Source organism: Sarcophilus harrisii, chromosome 1 (genome assembly GCF_902635505.1).
Source record: "Sarcophilus harrisii chromosome 1, mSarHar1.11, whole genome shotgun sequence".
Classification (NCBI taxonomy): domain Eukaryota; kingdom Metazoa; phylum Chordata; class Mammalia; order Dasyuromorphia; family Dasyuridae; genus Sarcophilus; species Sarcophilus harrisii.
In genome coordinates this window covers 202,099,842-202,121,360 of record NC_045426.1, presented here as the reverse complement: position 1 = coordinate 202,121,360, position 21,519 = coordinate 202,099,842, and the positions used below count along the sequence as shown (strand labels likewise).

Genomic DNA, 21,519 nt, shown 5'->3' with positions numbered 1-21,519 from the left:
TCATATTTGAACTTAGGTCCCCCTGACTTCAGAGCTAGTGCTCTATCCACTGCACCACCTTGCTGCCCCAGAAAAAAAGGCCATTCTTTAGCTCAATTTCTATTTAGCCTTAATCATTAAAAGGCCAATGTCTCTCATTGCATCTAGAGTCATTTCCAGTTGTCCTGATAACTCGTATTCATATAGTTCTGGAGGGGAAAAGTAAAGGGAGTGATCTTGCACAGCCTCCCCTCACTTAAACTCAATTCACATGTATGTTTATGGCATACCTCCCTGATATCATAGTCCTTTTCAAAAATGAAGGACAAACTCCAAAACTACAACCATTTCACAAAACTCTTTGCTTGACACCATTGCTTTAACTAGATTATTATGCCCTATCAAATTGGTTATCTAAATCCATTGCCCTTAGTTCTTTTTTTTTTTTTTTTTTTTGCATTTTTGATGGTGATTAATGAGCTTGGACTGACTAAATCCTGAAAAGCTGCATAGCATTTTTTGGAACCCTCAAGACTTACCTCTTACCATAGCAAGTCACTTAACCTCTAGACTGCACTTCGTTGCCTTGCAGCAAAGATGGAGAGGAGGGGGGACAGAAGGGCTTTGAGCAAACCTAAACAAGTTTTGCTCAGCAATTGCAGATCTGCACCAGAAATTTCTTATACAATAAAATCGGTTGGTTAAAACATATGATAGACAATGGGCATTAATTCTGGCATATTATTATTTTACAAAATTATCTAACCTATACTTTCACGCTACTTTTGTAACCCAAGAGGAAAGAAATCTGCACAGTAGCTTAGATAGCTGCGAGGGTATGTGCCTGTTAACCTAAGTATTTTTGTTTTTAACATGAAGGACATCCCCTTGAGGTTTGGTTCTTACCATCTTAGCTTTGTAATAGTCCTGCTAGAGGACCAGCAATAAGAAATGCTGTCTTTCATAGCCCAAAAAACAACCACCTCCCTCCCCCTGCCTCCCCCTGGGGCATAGTGTCACTTTTCTAATTCATAGAAGGATGTTCCCTTGCAGCCATCCCTTCGTGCATCTTTAAGAAGCTGCACGTGCAGTTAGGCTCCGTTCGAGCTGTGGAGCATGTTTTCTAAAAATGTGTAGCAGGTGTGAGTGTGTAGGTGGAGGCGATGCTGGGGAACTTGTTTCGGTTTGCTCAAAGCCCCTTCCCCCTTTGCCGCAAGCCAGCGAAGTGCAGATGGGGAGAAGAAAAGATCAACGAATCCCAGCCGAAGGAACCCCCGGACGCCACCCTTCTCTAACTACCCACCGCAATCGGCAAGTTCCCTTCCCTTGAGCTAGCAGGCCCGAAAACCAAGGTCAGAAACCCGGGGAGGGAAGTCAAGCGGCGACAGCCGCGACAGGGGCAGCTGCAGCAAGGGCATCTCCTACGCCTCCCGCTACATTTCTCCTCCCATCACAAAGGCCAGCCGAAGTCTCCCCGAAAGTCGGCGCTCCGCGAGGAGAACAGAGGCGGAGGGGGAGGGAAGGCGGCGAAGAGAAGGCAGAGGTGGGGGTGGGGAGCAGAGGAAGGGGAGGCGGAGGCAGAGTCTCGGCCCGCGGCAGGCTCTGATTGGTCTCCGCGGGGCGGGGTCCTTTTCCATTTCTTCCCTGTGCGTAGGGGAAGGGGGCGGGGCGCGCTGCTCGGCTCTCCAGCCGCTGGCGCTGCCTGAACCGACAGCCTCGGCTGGCTTTGCTGGAGCCGCCGCCGCCGCCGCCGTCTCGACCATCGTCGCCACTCATTCCGGTGTCTGCCGTGGGGCTTTCGCGCCTTAAGACTCGGACTCTTTCTGGAGCTTGTGAAGGCTGCTTGTTTCGGCAGAGGCAGCGGGCTTCCCGGCGTGAGAGTCACGCCAGGACTGCCGGGACCACGACCACCACCACTACCACCTCCACCTCCTCCTGCCCCTCCTCCTCTCCTTCCTCTTCCTCCCTCCCCTCCCGCCTTCTGTCCCGGTGGGTCTGCCCGCCCCCCTCCACCTCTCTGCTCACCTCGGAGAAGGGGGGCGGGGGCGGGAGAGAGCCGGCCACCGGGGGTCTAACCCTGCTCGGCTCCGGACACCGTCTTCTTATTGCCTGAAGACTCCACCTCCCGCCGAAGCCCCGGTCGGGGCAGGAAGAGGAGCGGGTGGGGGCGGCGCGGGCAGGGCGAGGTCCTTTGGGTTGCGAGTCCTCGGGTTAAGTTGCGGGTCCAATTCCACACCTTCCCGGCCTCTTCCCGGCGTGGCTCCGCCCCTGGGGCAGTGGGGAGCCACTCACCCTCTGCCCAGCTGGGTCCGGGCCACGCAAACTTTTCCTTCCGATTTGGACCGGCCCCTGGAGCAGGACGTCCGGCTCCAGACGTATCCTTTCCTTGCCCTCACCACGCGTGCTTCCCGGGCGCTCGGACGCCCAAGTCCAGGGGTTGTCTCTCTTCCCGGCACGGCCTTGACGGGAGGAGGGAAGTTGACGGAGAAGGGGAGAGGGGCGTGAGCGGGATTTGCGCCAAAGGCGGGGGGACCTTGATCCTTGATCACTGGCAGCGGTAGCTGGCTACGTAGTGGCGGCAGCAGCTGGAGCCGCTGGATGTGCAGACTCTGGGCGGGCTGCCCCGCTTCCCCTGCCTCCTAGCTTAAACCCTTTAATTTCCCTGTGCTGTGCTGCGCCGGGGCAGGGGAGAGCGGGATTTGTCGGTCTGCAGGCTTTGCATCTCTCCTTGGAAAATGAAGTTAAGCCGCCAGTTCACCGTGTTCGGTAGCGCAATCTTTTGCGTGGTGATCTTCTCCCTGTACCTGATGCTGGACCGAGGGCACTTCGACCACCCAAAGAACCTTCGCCGGGAGGGCGCCTTCCAGCAGGTAAGGAAGGAGAGAGGAAGTGTGTATGTACGTGTGTACGTTTTTCGGGGGTAGCGGCCGGCACAGTTGGACGGGACCCTGCGGTTAGCTTCGTCTTTTACTTTAAGGCTGACGGTGACCGAGGTTGAAATTCACCTCCGAGGGAATATCTACCCCCCCCCCAAAAAAAAAAAAAAAAAAAGTGGGCAGGAGAGTTTCCAAATTGCACCTGAATGTCAGGGAAGGGTGCAACCCTTCTTGTCAAAGTCTCTTCACTCTGCTAGGTGATAGCTGGCTTTTATTCCGTCTGAGAACCCGTGCTTGTGTGTTTTGCCCCATATAAAGATCAGTGACTTAATCGTTGCTGCATTTATTGATAGAGATGCAACTGTCCCAAATTCCATGTGATGGCCCTTTGTCGGCTCTGGAGTTAGGTTCGCTTAGGGTTCGAGCACAAAGAAGTCCTGCAAACATTTGCCCTTGTGCCAAGTAACAAAACACATGGTCTGTATTAGCGTCTGAAGCCTGTTTCTAAAGGATACTGAGGAATGAGATCATTGGTGAACTTTAATTGATGGTGATTTATTTTTTGCCTTAAAAATCAAAACCGGAAAACAATGGGTTCCTTTTTAATTTGTTTTGGTTGATTTTTTTTTTCCTTGTCAGCTTTGAATTGTGTTTTCGGTATCATTTAGTACTTGTGGAGTGGGAAGTTCTTGCTGTTCTTCACATTGTAGCTATGAGGCGCTCAATTCTATGGTGTTATAAAATTGACAAGTTTTGAAATCGACCCTTTATACAAATATAGTTAAGTTACTATACATAAATTGAAAGAATCGATTTTCTTTTGAAGGCGTTTTTTGGTGTGCAAGTTTTAAGATACAAAGTAATTCAGAAACTAAAATGTATTGGGAAAATTCTCCACTCCCCCACCTCTTGCATTAACGATAATTTCTTGTGGTAGTGGAAAATGTGGCAAGTTAATGAGGTTAGGGAAAGTGATTAAAACATTGTCCTCATAATTCTTTTCTATGCGTCTATGACACTTGAAGTTTATGGACTACAGACAAAACTTAAAGTTGCTCTTCAAGAAGTTGCAAACTTTTAACATTACTGTGAAAATAAAAGGATATGTTTACAACAGTGAACCTAATCAAAATTTTGAAATTATTTTGAAAAATTCTTTGAATTTATTTTACATAATTTGAAAATATTTTATGTAATATTTGACATGTAGATAATATAGTTAAGTATTTAAAGCATTTAAAGTTTGTTGGGGCAGCTAGGTGGTTAAGTGGTTGGCTTGGAGTCGAGGAAAACTCATCTTCTTGAGTTGATATCCCTCCTCAAAAACTTACTAACAATGTGCCCCTGGGCAAGTCACTTAATCATGTTTACCTCAGTTTCCTTATCTGTAAAATGAGCTGGTGATGCAAATGGCAAACCACCATCTTTGCCAGAAAACCCCAAATGGCGTCATGACTGAAAAAAGAACTGAACAGTTTATTATTTCAGGAAGACAAATATCAAGAAAGTTGATAACAAACTGATACTTTTATCTAGTATTAATTAAAAGATAGTAGGATCTGCTGAAGCAAGAAGAAAACTTTGAGTTATAATTCTAGTTTCCCTGTAGTTTTTTCTTTTTTTTAATGGAAGGGGAAGGAATTGTTAGTTACTGTTAATTTTTTCAGCAGTAAAATTGAGGTAATTCTTCACGTTACAGACAAAAAAGGTTAATTATTCAGTCCAATATTATCAAATACTCCTTTTTGATATATTTAAAAATGAAATTATATAAGCTTTTTGTTTTTGTTAACTCTAATTTTATTCCATTTCCTGAAAAATGACTAACACAGTTACAGAGCATGTCTGCTTTTATCTTTAAGTGATGTAGACAATTTAGACTTGAAGTAGTATCATTAAATTAAGACATTACAATTAGAAGCTTCTGTGAATGTATCAGTGTATTGGCAATGTAGATTGAAAGGTAGCATTGTATTTTGTTTTTGTATTAAGACCCAGCAGTTTTTCCTTTCAAGATTTGGTTACATTTTGTAAAGCAACTTTTTTTTTTTTTTTTTTTGACTGAGGCAATTGTGATTAAGTGACTTGCCCAGGGTCACACAGCCAGGACATGTTAAATGATTGAAGCCAGATTTGAATTTAGGTCCTCCTGACTTCAGGGCTGGTGCTCTATCCACTACACTACACTAGCTGCTTGGTAAAGCAACTTTTAATATTTGTTAGGTATAGTAATTTCAGCTCACTGTGAAATAAAACCTACAAAAATGTCACTCTTCTTATTCCTCCTATGTTACAACATGTTCATTATAATTACCACAATGCATCTTTAGTAAATCCACACTCTGAAGGAGAGAGTAGAATAGGAAAAAGGTGAATAGGGGAGACCAAGTTTATATGCCCTCTGCCCTTTCAATCACTTCCATTCCAAGTGATAAATAGCTAGCTAAATTAGGGTACTGCTAGTTTCATCTTGAACTTTATTCATTAAATTTTGTGTGGGACAAATCAGTTTTTCAAACTCTCCCTAAGAGCTTCTTTTAGTAGTAAACATGCTTACTGTTTCTCTTTTTTCTTAAAAAAAAAAATTTTTTTTTTTAATCTTCATTCTTTCAATATACGCCTTCCCCTCCTAAAGAGTTATTCTTTAAGACAAAGAATAAACAAGTGTCTGTTGTACAGGTAGTTCCACATGCATAGCCCTCTTATGCTTCTAAGAAGAAAGTGAGGTAAATTTACATATTTCTTTTTGGTGATGGGGTTAATGTTTATAGTTACATAACAAGTTTTTTTTTAATTGCTGTTATTCTTTGCCTTTATATTGTCATTGTGTATATTGTTTATCTTGTTCTTTATTTCCCACTCCTAAACTTATGACTCACTTTTAGTCTTTAATCTTCCTATGCTAATTAACTTATTTAGGAACTTTAGATACAAAGAGGAACATCTTCTGATATATGTTGGCTCCGGTTTCTTTGCAACCTGTCTTTGAGAATCCTTGGACTTTGGGAGGCTAAGTTACTTGCCAAGAGTTTCTTATGTGTCAGGTTTTCCGTCTCAGAAGCATATCTACATCCAAGTTTATACCTATATCTCTTGTGTGTATAAACACATATATGCATAGCTTACTAACCATTCTCTGTAGATGGAAGACATCTACTTTTTCTCTATTTGTTATTATAAAAAGAGGTATAATAATTACTTTCTTTTGTGTGGGTCTTTAGCATTGAACTTTGGATCTTTTTTTGTTGTTGTTAATAAAGATTTTTATTTTCAAAACACACATAGATAGTTTTCAACATTCACCCATGCAAAATATTGTGTTCCAATTTTTTCCTTTCTCCCTTCTCCCCACCCTAGATAGTAAGTAATCCAATATGTTAAACATGTGCACTTCTTCTATACATATTTCCACAAGTATGCTGTACAAGAAAAATCAGATCAAAAAGGGAAAAAAATGAAAAAGCAAACAACAAAAAAAAAGGTGAAAATACTATGTTGTGATTCACACTCAGTTCCCACAAGTCCTTTCTCTGGGTACAGATGGCTCTTTCCATCATAAGACCATTGGAACTGGTATGAATCACCTCACTGTTGAAAAGAGCCATGTCCATCAAAATTGATCATTGTACAAATTTATTGCTGTGTATGATGTTCTCTTGGTTCTACTCACTTCACTTTGCATCAGTTCGTGTAACTCTTTGAAGTCATCCTTCTGATGGTTTCCTATAGAACAGTAATATTCCATAATATTCATATTCCATAATTTATTTAGCCATTCACCAATTGGTGGGCATTCACTCATTTTCCAGTTCTTTGCCACTATAAAAAGGGCTGCTACAAACATTTTTGCGCATGTAGGTCCTTTTCCCTTTTTTATGATCTCTTTGGGATACAGGCCCAGTAGAGACACTGCTTAATCAAAGAGAATGTACAGTTTGATAGTCCTTGGGCATAGTTCCATATTGTTTTTCAGAGTGGTTGGATCAGTCACAACTTCTTTATCTACTTTCTTGGTATGTTTGTTACTTTTATTGAATTAATTCCAAATTGCTTTTCAAGATGGTTAGAGCAATCTTTATTGCTACCAGTAGTCATGTTTGTTATTTCCATTGAGGAGAAACATCTTTCTTACATTTAGAAAATGGTGGAGAGCAAGCTTTGTTCAGTACTTGTATGTGGAGGTAAGGTGGGGAAATTGATTAATGGCTTGGATTATCAGGGAGAAAAATAAAGACAATAAAAAATAAAGAGTTTTAGAACTGGAAGGTTAATGCAATGTTCATTTTCTAATCTTTATCTGGAATAGGATATATTTTATAACACATTTGATATGTGATTATCCATCTTTTGCTTAAAGTCCTCAATTATAGCAGAACCCCTTTGCTCATAAGTATAAAACTCTTCTGCTTTTGGATAGCTCAAATTTTATTTACAGCAAGGCCGAAGATATCTTTTGTGGCCAGGTACAACAAATCAGTACCTCTCCCTGCCTCCTTTTTTCTTCTACAGATGTGTTGTGTATACTCTTTATATTAGCTTATCAATATTCTCCTTCAATGTGGTACCTAAAACAGAAAATATTATAATTGATATGATCTGACAAGGGAAGAATATAGTGGGATGCACAACAACTTATATCTAAATGCTTGTGGCTCTGTAGGTTGCTTTCTTGATTGCCATATTATACTGTTGACTCAAAATGTGCAGTCCACCAGAAACATCTATTTACCTTGGATATCTGGCCATCTGCCTCATTACTTGATTTCCCCTCTCCACTTGGAACAATGCTGTTCTGGGATATGCTTAGGGACCTAAGATTAGGTCTCTGGTAATTTAGCTTCAATATTGGAACAAATTAGACACCTGTAGGTCATTCAAGACCTTTGCCCAAAGTAAAGGTTTTGGCTAAATTTACCTAAATGTGGTAGGAAATTTATATTAAATAATGATAGATTATGTGCACTTTTGAGTGGATTCAAGCCCCTCCCCTGAATTGTGCATCAGAGGTCATTGCATGATTGTGTTCTGTAGTGCTCAGGAAATGATATCAGTATCCTAAATCTTTTCTTCAATAGTCAACTAAATCCTTTAAAAGAATTTTTATTCATTTTTGAACTTAAGTACAAAAAGACAAAAAGGAAAAGGTTACTTCTATGTAGACAGCATAATGTAAAAAAGAGGATTTATTATAAAACCATGAGTTTTCATTTCATACTTGTTTGCTTTTTTGAAAAACTATACGGAATAAAATACACATTGTTTTCAAAGCTGCCCTTTTCTGTGCTTCTAAGTTTTGTTCTCTGCTGTGGTTACCAATACACACATATATGCATGTATATATGTATGCATATATGTGTGTACATTTATGTAAAATCATATTCTGCATACTTCTGTTTCAGTTGTTTTTCTGAATGTGGATTGCATCTTCCTTCATAGGTCCTATGTAGTCGATTGTAAGTGTTTGTAATACTCAATGGCTTAATCATTCAAAGTTCTAAAAGAATATTACTATTACTGTGTATGATATTCTCTTGGTTCAGCTCATTTCACTCATTATTTCATTCAAGTCTTTACACATTTTCTAAAATCGTCCAGCTAGTAGTTTCTCATATACTATAACTTGTTTAGTAGCCATTCCCCAATTGAGAGGCATCTCCTCAATTTCCAGTTTTTTGTAACACAAAGAGAGTTGCTATAAATATTTTAGACCATAAAAGTTCTTTTCCTTTTCCCCTAATCATCTTGGAAAACATGTCTAATAGTGGTATTGCTGGGTCAAAAGAGTATATATACTATTTTTTTAAATAACTCTTTGAGCATAATTCAAGATTGTTACGATTCTTACAAGGTACAGTGGAATTGATCTCATCCTACAAGGAGATGTTATGGGCCAGAACTTGAAACAAGGTACTAAATGGAATAGAGGAGACAATGGTTAAATCTAATTTAGCGTGGTACTTAACAGTTCTCTAGCTCACTAATGTATTTAGTACTCATTCTACAAGATTCACAAGTCAGAGAGGAGTGGAGAAGATTCACAAGTTAGAAGCCCACAGTCCCACTCTCGGAGGAGGAGTCAACCTTTGAGTTCACACCTCTAAAAGAGCATATAAAAAGTACAAGCCCACTAGGAACACTCTGGGATATTGAGAAGCCAGGATTCAGTTGGGCAGAATGAAGACAAAGAAGAGATGGCAGACTTTCCTTAGGAGAACACTGAAACCAAGATCCGAAAGGCCTCCAGAAAGCTAGCTGAGCTCCAAGTGAAGGAAGGAGAAAAGAAAGGATCTGGACTTTAACAGCTGGCTGCATTTGAGGTGATTATTATACAGAACTGAAACTAAGGCTGCCAGCTCCAGAAGCTCCCCAAGAAACCTGCTCACAGAGAACATTATTTTTAGAGAAGAGAACATTACACTAGATTGTTCTCCAGGATGCTTAGATCAACCCCCTGTTCAACTAACAGTGAATTAGTGTTCCAGTTTTTCCACATCTTGTCCAACTTTTTTACTTTCCCCTTCTATCATTTTTAACCAGTCTGATAGGTATGAGATGATATCTTAAAATTTTAATTTGCATTTCACTAATCAGTGAGTTAGAGCATTTTTATATTATATAATTTTGATGTATTCATTGAAAAGCTACTTTCCTATCCTTTGATCATTTATCATTTGGGGAATGACTCATATTCTTAAAAATTTTGACAAAGTTCTTTCTATATATTTGAGATGTGAGACTTACCTAAGAAACTGTATTAAAAATTCTTCCAATTGATTTTATTTATACAAAAGCATTTTAATTAAACATAGTCAACATGATCCATTTTACATCTTATAGTGCTCTATCTTTTGCTTATTCATATATTATCCTCTTCATAAGTCAGGTAATGTATTCCATGCTCTAGTTTTCTTATGATATCTCCATTTATATTGAGGTTGTGTATCCATTTTGACATTATGTTGGTAAATGGCATCTGCTATACTGCTTTCCAGCTTTCCCAACAATTTTTACTTAGTAGCATATTCTTATCCCCAAAGCTTAAATCTTTAAATTTGTTAAACAAGGTTACTAAAATCATTTACTGTTATGTATTGTTTTTCTATTCTATTCTGCTGATTTGGAGGAACATTAAAGAAGAGGGCTTTTAAGTAGCAAGATAAGATTTTGTGTGTTACTCTTGGGGCAACAGGAAACAACTGAAAGTTTGTGGAAAATTGTTTTAGTAGCTATGTGGGACCTGGATTGGAAAGGGAAAAGACTGGAATCAGGGAAACTATTTAGGGGAGAGAATTAAAGTAGTTCAAGTGGTAATGATTGTTTCCTTGAAACTTGATGAGTTGAAGGAATCTTATAGAGAGGACAGTAGAGGTTTGTGGAAGGATCTGAGTTTTCAGATTATGGGATCTTAAGTTTAAAATTTTATACAACTATTTCTGTATAATTGGTCTCAGTTAATCTTTTAAATGCATTTTATTTTATGTATTTAAAAAATTATAATGAAAATTATTCTGAGATGGAGTCATTGGGCTTTATTAGATTTCTACAAGGGTGCATATATCCCTTTCTCTTCCCCCCCCCCCCCAAAAGAGTTAAGAACTGCTGCCAACTTCCTCATGTGACCAACAAGACCAATACTTAGGCCTCCCCCTCACTTCCCCTCCCCCACCAATCATGACCTCTCATAATGGAGAGAGGAAGAAAGACTGAATGGTAGGGACATGTATGTGTGTGTGTGTGTGTGTGTGTGTGTGTGTGTTTTTGCGTTCCTCACTCAGTGAGTGAGGTAGTTTCTACTTATGGAGGAGGACCATGACATCAGAGAGATGATGCCATGATGGGCAAGGGAATTGGCTTTCACTGAGGGAGGACTGTGCAAAGTTACCCCTTTACTTTTTCCTCCAGAGCTCTCTGGAGCCAAATATGCATGAGGAGACAAGGAGTAAAAGCAGAAGTCAAAAAGGAAGAATAATGAAGAAACAAGTTTGAAATATCATGGAGTGAACCTTATAATACCCTGCTTGCACGTAAATTCATTAGTATTTTCTGAGACTAAATTATAAAATAGGAGGCTACATAAAAGGGGAAAGAAGATGAAATGATGAAGTGATTGAATATGTGATGTACCTTCATCAAATCAAAGAAAAAAATAGCTATCATAATCTCAGAAGAGTATCTCCTAAAGAATTGGCTAATTGCAAAGGGTGTGGTTGAAAAAAGGGGAAGGGAAAGGAGATAATCTTGTTTTAGTGCTAGGATAGGGTACTACTAAAGAATGCTTTATGGAGAGGAGAAAGATTCTGTAAAGGTAGATGGTAACTTTACAATGGATGTGATCAACATTATTTGCAATTTCATTATTGAAGGCACAGAATCAGAAAAGCCTTGCTTATTGATCATCATCTTGCCTTTAAAAGAGATTCAGTGTCCTTGGTGACTATTAACATCCAGAAGAATGGGAGGACATGAACTCTGAGAAGAGATTTCTAGGCCAGTGGGAAAAAATGATGGCCAAGGGGGAGTATCATGGTTAGTAATGAGTTGCACAATCAGGGACACAGGGCAGTAGCCTCTTTCTTATGTGCAGAAATTGTTATTTCTAAGATTGGGACACAACAAAAAAATAAAGCAGTTAGGGACAGAAAGACAATGACACAAGAATCTTTAGAGGGAACACAATGGCAACTCAGAAGATTTTAGGCCAATAGTAATAAATATATAATAGTAATATATGATATTACTACTATACTACTATATATTATACTATACTATATACTATATATATATAGTAATATATAATAATAGTATTGTAGTAAAAATTAAAGAACCAAGTAAGTGTAAGGACCATGCATCAAAGAAAAAAAGTCTAGAAAAAGAAACAGACAAAAATGGGAAGAAACTATTTTTAGAAAAAGGCACAGAAAGTAAAATTTAAAAAGCTAATGAATAGAAAGATAGGAAGGATTTTCCTTGACTGCTTACATGACAGGGGGAAAAAGAAGAAAGGAAGAATTAAATAGCCATATAAAAGCTAGAAGCAAAAGGAACTAATAAAACTCTTAAAATTAGAGAAATATGGGAAGGGTGAGAGGAAGAGAGCTAATGAAATTTGAGTATACCCTAAAACAGATTAAGGTAAAATAGAGAGACATAGTATTGGGGTTATATAAGAGAGGTAGAAGAATCCTAATTTAGGAAAGAGTAAAAAAAAGATGAAAATGTAAACTTAAGCTCCATAACTTTAAATGGGAATGTAATCCAGGAAGCCAATAAAATGAAAAAGAATGACAGATATGATGAGAAAAGAAAGCCCCACAATCTGTTGCTTTCAAGAAATACACCTAAAAGACATAGACAGAATAAAAATGAGACACTTACTGCATCAAGATTAAAAAAAAAATGTGATCAGGCTATAAAGCAAAGCAAAAGAAATAAAAAAAAAACATTTAAAAAGGATGAACCTAGGAAATTGCATTGTTCTATGACGAAATCAGAACAAACTAATATTAGCCTTATACTTCAAAATGCTTTAACGTAATTCATAAAGGAAACATTAGTTGAGCTACAATAATAGTAACATACTATAGTGACAGGAGATTTCAAAGTTTCAGTTTTGGATGTGTAACAGACAGTTAAAGAAAAGGGAAAATAAAGAACTGAACAAATTGCTGGGGAAACTAAAGCTAAAAGACTTGGCATCTTCTAAATGGGATTGCTAAAGAATACACATATTTGTCAGTACCATATGCAACTTTTACATTCATTGTCATGAAGCATCTGGTTAGTCTTCTGCTTTGTTTGGTATGCATATTACAGATTATTATAATCTATTTGATAAAGAAGAATTTCTGCTATATTGTGCTTATTGGATAAACTGATTAGTTCCAGTTATTTCCTTTTTAACCCTTTTGCAATCAATCAATAATTTATTAAACACTTAGTGTGTGTTGGGTCTACCCTAAATACTAGGAATGCAAAAATAAAAATTGAAACATTCTCTGCCCTCAAAGATCTTATCATTCAAATTGGGGACAAAACAAAAATGTCAGTGAGTAGACTTAAAAGACAAAGTACTGGTAGAAGTAGAGATGTCTTATGCACATACATACACATAGCTAGACATCTGGAATGTGCAGTAGGTGCTGCTTGAGCTGGGTCTTGGAGAAACCTCAGGATTCTAAGAGGAGGAGATGAAAGCATTGTAGGCGTGGAGCAGCAGAGGCAGCCTGTGCAAAGGCATGATGGGGTGTTATATTCAAGGAATAACAAATAAGCCAGTGTGTTTGGATGCCTGGACAGTTGAATTTGTGAATGGGAGTAATGTGTAAGAAGACTAGAAAGACATTGTCTCACTATTTTTTAACTAGCACCAAATTGTTTTTAATAATAACTGCTTTGTAGCATTGCTTGAGGCTTAGTACTGCAAAGGCTCCTTTTGTTCCCATTGCTTTTCAGTCTTCCTTCTCTTGAGATTTTTGATCTTTTTTACCCTCACCATATAAATTTTATTTTTCTAGTTCTGTAAAGCAAAGTGGTTTGGTATGGCATTGAATAAATAATTTTAGGGAGTATTGTTATTTTTATTATACTGGAGAAGACTATATTTAAAAGGTCATATCATAAACAAATTAGAGAATCATCGAGAAAATTATCTATGGATCCATGAATGGGAGAAGAGTTCTTGACAAACAAGAAATATATAGGATCATAGGAAGTAAAATGGAGAATTTTATTTGAAAAAAATTTTTAAAAAATTGGCACAAACAAATCTAATATTGCTAAAGTTGAGAAGGAAATGGTTAGGAAAAAATTTCTGCAGCAAATATCTCTGATAAAGGTCTCATTTTCGTGCTTTATTTTATTTCAAGGTCTTCATTTCATAAAAAATGAACTCAAATTTTTAAGAAAAAAATTAAGAAAAAAAAGGATCCATTTGATAAATGGTTTAAAGATATGAAAACTCAGTTTTAGGAAAAGGTTTCTTTCCCTAAAAAGCTATATAGGAAAAAAAATGTTCCAAATTGTTGCTAATTAAAAAGTTAAAATTAAAAGTTCTGATATTCTACATTATTCTCATAGTGGCAAAGAGAACAGAAAAGGAACATGATAAATTTTCAAAGGGTTGAGGGAAAATGGACACTGTGATGAACTATTAGTGGACCAGTGAATTGGAACAATCATTCTAGATGGCAATTTGGAATTATACACCCAAAATTAATGTAATGCATGCTCTTTGAATCCAGCTAGGACTATGTGAAAAAATTTTTATAGCAGCTCTTTTTATGGTGACAAAACTGAAAACTAAGATGTCTCGAAAAAGAGCTAAGTAAGTTGCATTAAATCAATGCTACTAAATACTATTATATTTTAGTAAGAAGAGAGGAAATAGATAATTTTTAAAAACCATGGAACAATATATGAACAGAGCCAGAAGAATTAAAACTATAGTAATATGAGCAAATGGCCAAATTTGATATCTTTTACAAATTGATGGAAAGAGAAATAGAAAGAATCCGAAAAACAATTTATACAATGACAGCTATGGAAAAACAAGCAACATTGAAGCTGTAAGCACTATGATTAGTATAATGATCATTCATGATTTTAGAGGACCAAGGTGAAACTTGATGTCCCATGGATTTAGGATACAGGATGAAACATATTTTTGCATAAATAGTCACTGGGAGAACTAATTTTGCTTGAGTATATTTTTGCAAGACATTTCTTTTTCCTTTTTTGTTTTTTCATGATGTGGAAGTGGAGAGACAGGGAGAGAAAGATGGATGGAGAAAGAGAGATACAGACAGAGAGACAGATGGAGAGAGAGATACAGACAGAGACAGATGGAGAGAGATACAGACAGAGACAGATGGAGAGAGAGATACAGACAGAGAGACAGATGGAGAGAGACAGACAGACAGAAAGACAGATGGAGAGAGACAGACAGACAGAAAGACAGATGGAGAGAGAGATACAGAGAGACAGATGGGGAGAGAGATACAGACAGAGAGACAGATGGAGAGAGACAGACAGAGATTCAAATGGAGAGAGATGAACAGACAGACTGAAAGACAGACAGATGAGAGAGACAGAGTAGAGAGAGAGACAGAGAGACAGATGAGAGAGAGAGGGGGAGACGGACGAGAGAGAGAGGGGGAGACAGACGAGAGAGAGAGGGAGATGGATGAGAGAGAGAGACAGGCAGACAAGAGACAGAGAGACAGACGAGAGAGATAGAGACACACACGGTGGGGGAGGACAATAGGCGGGGGGGCATGACAGACAGACAGAGAGAGAGACAGATGACAGAGAAAGACGGACAGCAGGCAGACAGAGAGAGAAACGGACAGACAAAGAGAGACGGATGCCAGGCAGAGAGAGAGAGAGAGAAACAAACAACAGGCAGACACAGGACACAGAGAGAGACGGTCGACAGAAAGACAGACAGAGACAAAGAGACAGAGGCAGACCCAGACCCGAGAAAGACAGATGGAGATATGGGGACATAGATGGATAGAGACAAAAAGAAAGACCCACACACTTAGACCCACACAAAGAAACAGACACACAATATAGGGAGAATTGATGTCAGCTAACTTCTTTTAAAAAGCTGGGGGGGGGGGGGGCTGCAAAAGATGAACAATGTTGCATGCACTTTTAGATGAAATCACTGTACTGAACTGTTTTACTTTGTTTCCATTGCAAGAGACCTCTCACTAGCTAGTAGTTATCTATAAATATATTTTTTATAAAAACAAAACATCAATAAAAATGGAGGAATTGAACAGAAGTTTCAGGATGGTATCTCAAAAGAATTTGTAGGCTTAGACCATCCCCAAATCAAGAGGCAAAAATTTTATTATAATACCATTGACTGGCTGAGTTTCCAAAAAGGAGTTAGCTATTAGGATGATTAATAAGTAGGCTAATCTTTTTAATAAGTTAGTAGGGGATAGGGGCACCACTACAGGAGAAAAATAAACTTGGGCTTGCCATCATAATTTTCTAATTGGATAATGTAACTGTGGATCACGATCATTTTGTCAATGCAAGGAAAATTCACAAGGAATAACCAAAGGTCCTCTTAAAGAAATAATCTTGTCAGTGCTCTTCCTTGATTGCTTCAGGAGTTGTTTGGACAGTAATTTAAATCTTTTCCTGTTCTTGCTTCTTCCTATGACCTACCCATTTACCAAGGAATCCCATCAAACGTGACTTGTAAAGAGATATTTCTCTCTCTCTTCCTCTTTCTCTCTCTTCCCCCCCCCCCCCTCTCTCTCTCTCTCTCTCTCTCTCTCTCTCTCTCTCTCTTCCCTTCCTGCCTCCCTCCCTCTTTTCTTCCTTCCTTCTTTCCGCATGGATCATTTTTCAACATTGATCCTTCCATAGCCTTGTATTCCAAATTTTCTCCTCCTTCCCCCTCCCCGAGATAGCAAGTAATCCAATATATGTTAAATACAATTTATGTAAACATAATTGTACAATTATCTTGCTGCACAAGAAAAATCAGATGAAAAAGGAAAAAAATGAGAAAAAAATGCAAATGAACAACAAAAAGTGTCAGAATGTTATGTTATGATCCACACTCAGTTCCCACCGTCTTCTCTCTGGGTGTAAATGGCTCTCTTCATCACAAAACCATTGGAACTGGCATTAATCATCTCATTGTTGGAAAGAGCCACCACATCCATTAGAATTGATCATCATATAATTTTGTTGCCGTGTACAGTGATCTCCTGGTTCTGCTCATTTCACTTAGCATCAGTTCCTGTAAGTCTCTCCAGGACTTTCTAAAATCTTCCTCCTGATCATTTCTTATAGACCAATAATATTCCATAATGTCCATATATTATAACTTATTCAGCCATTCTCCAATTGATGGACATCCACTCAGTTTCCAGTTTCTTGCCACTTTAAAAAGAGCTGCCACAAACATTTTTGCACATTTGGGTCCTTTTCCCTCCTTTAAGATCACTTTGGGATACAAGTTCAATAGAGACACTGTTGGATCAAAGGGTATGCACAGCTGATAATTTTTGAGGAGTGAAGAGCTTTAAATAGTGCCCAGTAGATATTTGATTATAGAGATAATAGGGGGCTGCTGAGTGTGGGTAATATTAGATCTGAGTTTTAGGAAAATCACTTGGGCAGCTATGAAGAGAGAGGTTTGATTGGACTAGACAAGGTGGGGAATCCAAGTAGAAGGCAAATGAGAGATGATGAAGGCCTGAACTAGGGTGGTGACTGTAAATGTAGAGATAGGTCTCTTCTAGAATGATAATGAAGATTGGCCATCTGATGGCCTAAGTATGTGGGGTGAATGAGAGTGAGGAGTAAGATTGTGAAGAAGATAGGGAATGACTAGAATGATGACATTGCCTTGAAGAGTGATAGGGAAACTTTTGAGACTCCATTTTATTGTACAGAATGTCACTTTGTGGAATAGTTTTTCTGTTATTGGAAAATTGTTTCTATAGCTGCAAAAACGGAAACTTTCTGGATAATTATTTGAGGTGAAACAATAGCTTTTGTCTTTCTGCTTCTCTTAGCATAGTATATATTTCAGATTTATTAAATAAGTATTTTTCTTCAAACAAGGATTTTTTTTTTCTGTGAACAATTACCTGAAAAAAAGGATGCTTTGAAAAATGTCAAAGTATAAGTTATCACTATTGGGAAAAAGCAGTTTTAAGGTCATTTTGTAACTACAGATTTTGACCTATTGCTGAAACAGAATGAATAACATGATCAATCATGTACAGCTCTATTAGTGGTGTCTTTGTGTTACTAAACATTTTGTTAAAGAGTAAGGAGATGGGCAGCTAGATGACTAGGTGAATAGAGCACTGGCCTGGAGTCAGGAGGACCTGAGTTCAAATATAGCCTCAGACCCTTAACACTAATGTGATCATGGGCAAATAACTTACCTTCAATTGCCCCCCTCCCCAACCCCTAAAGAGATAAAGAGTAGGGAGAATACTTGAGAATTTGCTTAGTTATGTGTTGTATATACAAATTTGTTAATGTAGAGAAGCTTGCTGTGATAGTACTTCTGGGAATTATTAACCCAATTAAGGATTTTTTTTTGTTTGTTTTTTTAAAACCACATTTAAGCAGTGTCTGCTTTTTTTTTTAATTCATTGAATTAAATGAAATATATTTCATTTACTGAATATATTTTTTTACTAAAGCTTTTAATTTTAATTTATTAAAGCAATTTTATTTTATATTTCAAATAAATATTTATTTATTAAAGCTATTTATTTTTATTTTTATTTCAAAACATGCATACATAATTTTCAACATTAACCTTTGCAAAATTTTGTGTTCTAAATTTATTTTTCCTCCCTTTTTCTCATCCCCTCTCCTAGATGGCAAGCAATCCAATATATGTTAAACATGTGCAATTCTTGAATGTATTTTTTCTATAGGGATTCTGGGGATCATATTCCTGACAAAGGATGAGGCATCAAATAAATTCTAAGTAGAATTGACATGTTCATGTATGCAGAGATAAGCCATTTGTAAAAGAATGAAGTTTATACTTCATTCTGTAAAATGATCATAAATATACTTTATGCATTACTCACAAAATGGGTTCCTTACTAAATAGTTGGCATGTAGCACATATTAAAATATGCTTATAGTATCATAAATTTGAACCAATGGTAATTTATAAGGTATGATAAGCAAGTATAAAATATTTTTAGTTACTCCCTTTGATTTAAAGAAGGGCTTTATTATTTTGGGTGTTTTAAACTCAGATCACTCTGCTGTCATTTATTGGCCAACAAAATGTCCTGGCTAAGTCCCATTTGACTTTTGGGTCTTGATTGTCCTCGGATGAATGTAAATAGCAGTTGTTTCTGTTTTAACCAGAAACTCTGAAGATCTTCCCTTCCCAGATTGTTATAGATATATTTTAGCTAGGTAAAAAAGGCCATTCTTGGTCTCACTTCTTTCTTACCTAGCTTTAATTATTGAAAGGGTACTGTTAAACACCTTGACTGAAAAAGGCCATTGTTTCCCATGCATTAGGGTTCATCTCCAGAATTCTTTTTTTTTTATTCTTTTTTTTGGTTGGGACAATTGGGATTAAATGACTTGCCCAGGGTCACACACTAGGAAGTGTTAATTAAGTGTCTGAGACCAAATTTGAACTCAGATCCTCCTGACTTCCAGGGCTGATGCCTTATCTACTGTACCACCTTGCTGACCTCATCTCCAAAACTTTTGATCTAAGTTTGGGCACTGGACTCAGATGGCTTCAAAGGAGAAAGTGAGACTGGTGACTTTGTTTACAAATCCAATTCATTTGCATGTCATATTATCATCTCTCTGATGTTCCAGCCTTTTAGAAGGAAGGATAAACAACAGTAATATCTTAGAGAGTGTACCTGCATGTTGGGAGCTGCCTTCTAGATCTCTTGAGATTCTCTGGGAAACAAATTTTTTAAAAAAAGAAAGAAATCTTTGTCTCAGGAACTAAACATCCAAATCATTTGGGATTAAATCTGGTGAATGTAGTGGAAAATGAAGCTGAATTATTTTTTATTTTTAGAAATGTGATGTGATTAGTGTTGTAATCTTTTGTTTCTTTTTGTCCGTTTCTTTCTGTGAAGACAAGCTTCTTACCAAGAATTCTACGAGACTTATCGATGAAAGTCAGGAAAGAATTTTATTTTAAGTTTTTGCAGGAGTCCCACTCTAAGCTATTAGGCAAGCTTAAAATCAATAAGACAAGCCTTTTTTATATACTGACCCCAAATCACAAATCCCTTCCCTGATTTCCATTGGCTGGATACTGTAGAGGTTACAGCCTATCCAGAATGCTTAATTACCCCATATGAGTATGACTCTCTACCCATTTTCTGCTTCTTTTCTAATCTTAGCTGCATTGGCTTTGTTTGTGTAAAATCTTTTTATTTAATGTAATCAAAATTATCCATTTTGCATTTCATAATATTTGCTAGTTGTTGTTTTGTCACAAATTCCTCCCTTCTCCACAGAACCAATAGGTGGACTATCTTTCAACCTGCTAATTTCCATACCATATCATCCTTTTTGTATAAATAATGAATCTCTTTCAATCTTATTTTATAATAGGGTATTATATGTTGGTCAAAGACTAGTTTCTGCTGAACTGTTTTCCATTTTTCCAGCAGTTTTTGTCAAATAGTGAGTTTTTATCCCAGAAGCTGGAGTCTTTAGGTTTATTAAACTCTAGATTATTCTCTCTCTCTCTCTTTATATGTGTGTGTGTGTATGTGTGTATGTGTGTGTGTGTATATAGATTACTGTATACAAAAGATTACTATTGTAATTACTATAGTTCTTGTGTACCTAATCTGTTCCAGTGATCCACTTAGCCAGTAGCAAATAGTTTTGATGACTGTAGCATAGTGTTTTTCATATTCTAATTTATGGCTTCCCTCTGTAGGTTTTGTAAACTTTAGATTTCAGTTTCGTTTTTCTGGATTTCTCTGATTTGTGGAAACTAAACCCACATCTAATTCTCACATTTCCATTTCAGTGTTTTTATTTTTCCAAATATGTTAATCTTTTTTTTTTCTGTCCTTTAGAGAAACTCTCCATCATGAATTCAATTTTCCTAATATGTTAATAAAGTTTTAGAATTTTGCATGAAGTGTCCTCCTTCCTGACCTATATTGATTTTCTAATTTCTTGTTTTGAGCATTTAATTTCTCTTTGGAAATATTCTGGAATATATCTTGTTTTATTATATCTTGATTGACATTCTTTTGGTTTTGTTATAAAATAAATTTTTATTGATATTTCCATTATATCACCAGAATTTCTTGTATCATTTTTCTCTCACTTCCAGAGAGCTATTTACATAACAAGTAATTTTTGAAGAAAAATAAAAATTAGCAAAATATCGACAAAGTCTACAAGTTTCACATGCATATAACAATGAGGTCAACACAATGTCTCTGTAGTTCTTCAGTTTGGTAGGCAGTCTAAAATTCCAGTTTCTTTCTGGAGTGTCCCAAACACTGGGCTAGCTCTGGTAATGTGTACATCGACCTCATCATCCATGTGTAAGTCCATGAAAAAAACACTTCCAAGGTAAGTGAACTTATCCACAGCATTCCAGATTTCTCAATTTTTGGTTCCACTTATGGATGGTATAGTGCTGGTGGTAAAGAACCTGTGTTTTCTTGTGTCAATGGTTAGGTCAGAATTAGTATAAGGATAGAGAAGCAGTCCATACTTCATTGCATCTGGGTGCCAGAGGCTGCATTGTGTACACAATCAACTTTGAAAAATCAAGCACCAATTCTCTCTCCATTTTAGTCTTGATTTGTGAAGTATTTAAAGTTAAATAATTTACCATCAGTGTGGTAGCTGACCTTGATGCAGTTTTTATTCTCTTTAAAGCCATCTGACAATGTAAATTCCAGTACTTCAACTGACAGAAATGACTAATGTTGAAGTGAGTTCAATTCAATTACATATGGTTGAGGTGAAACATTTTGTGTTAGCTCCCTGTCACTAATAGTAGTATATATATATATTTAGCTTGTCTCAAGTAACTTCTACATTCCTGTATATTTATGCTTAGCTCATTACTGTAGAGATGTCACAGTCCATATGGTAAAAAGTATTGAAATTTAGATTTCTCCATCCCTCCCCTCTCCCCACC

General features: G+C 37.4%; 1 protein-coding gene across 1 annotated transcript in view; it reads left to right on the top strand.

The window, feature by feature from the left end:
* Positions 1-1,963: 1,963 nt before the first annotated feature.
* MAN2A1 (mannosidase alpha class 2A member 1) overlaps positions 1,964-21,519 on the top strand; it is a 164,038-nt gene continuing 144,482 nt past the window's right edge. The window contains exon 1 of the mRNA XM_031968631.1: positions 1,964-2,849. Within this exon, the coding sequence (XP_031824491.1) occupies positions 2,715-2,849 (135 nt within the window). The 5' untranslated portion in view covers positions 1,964-2,714. The remainder of the gene's footprint in view (positions 2,850-21,519) is intronic.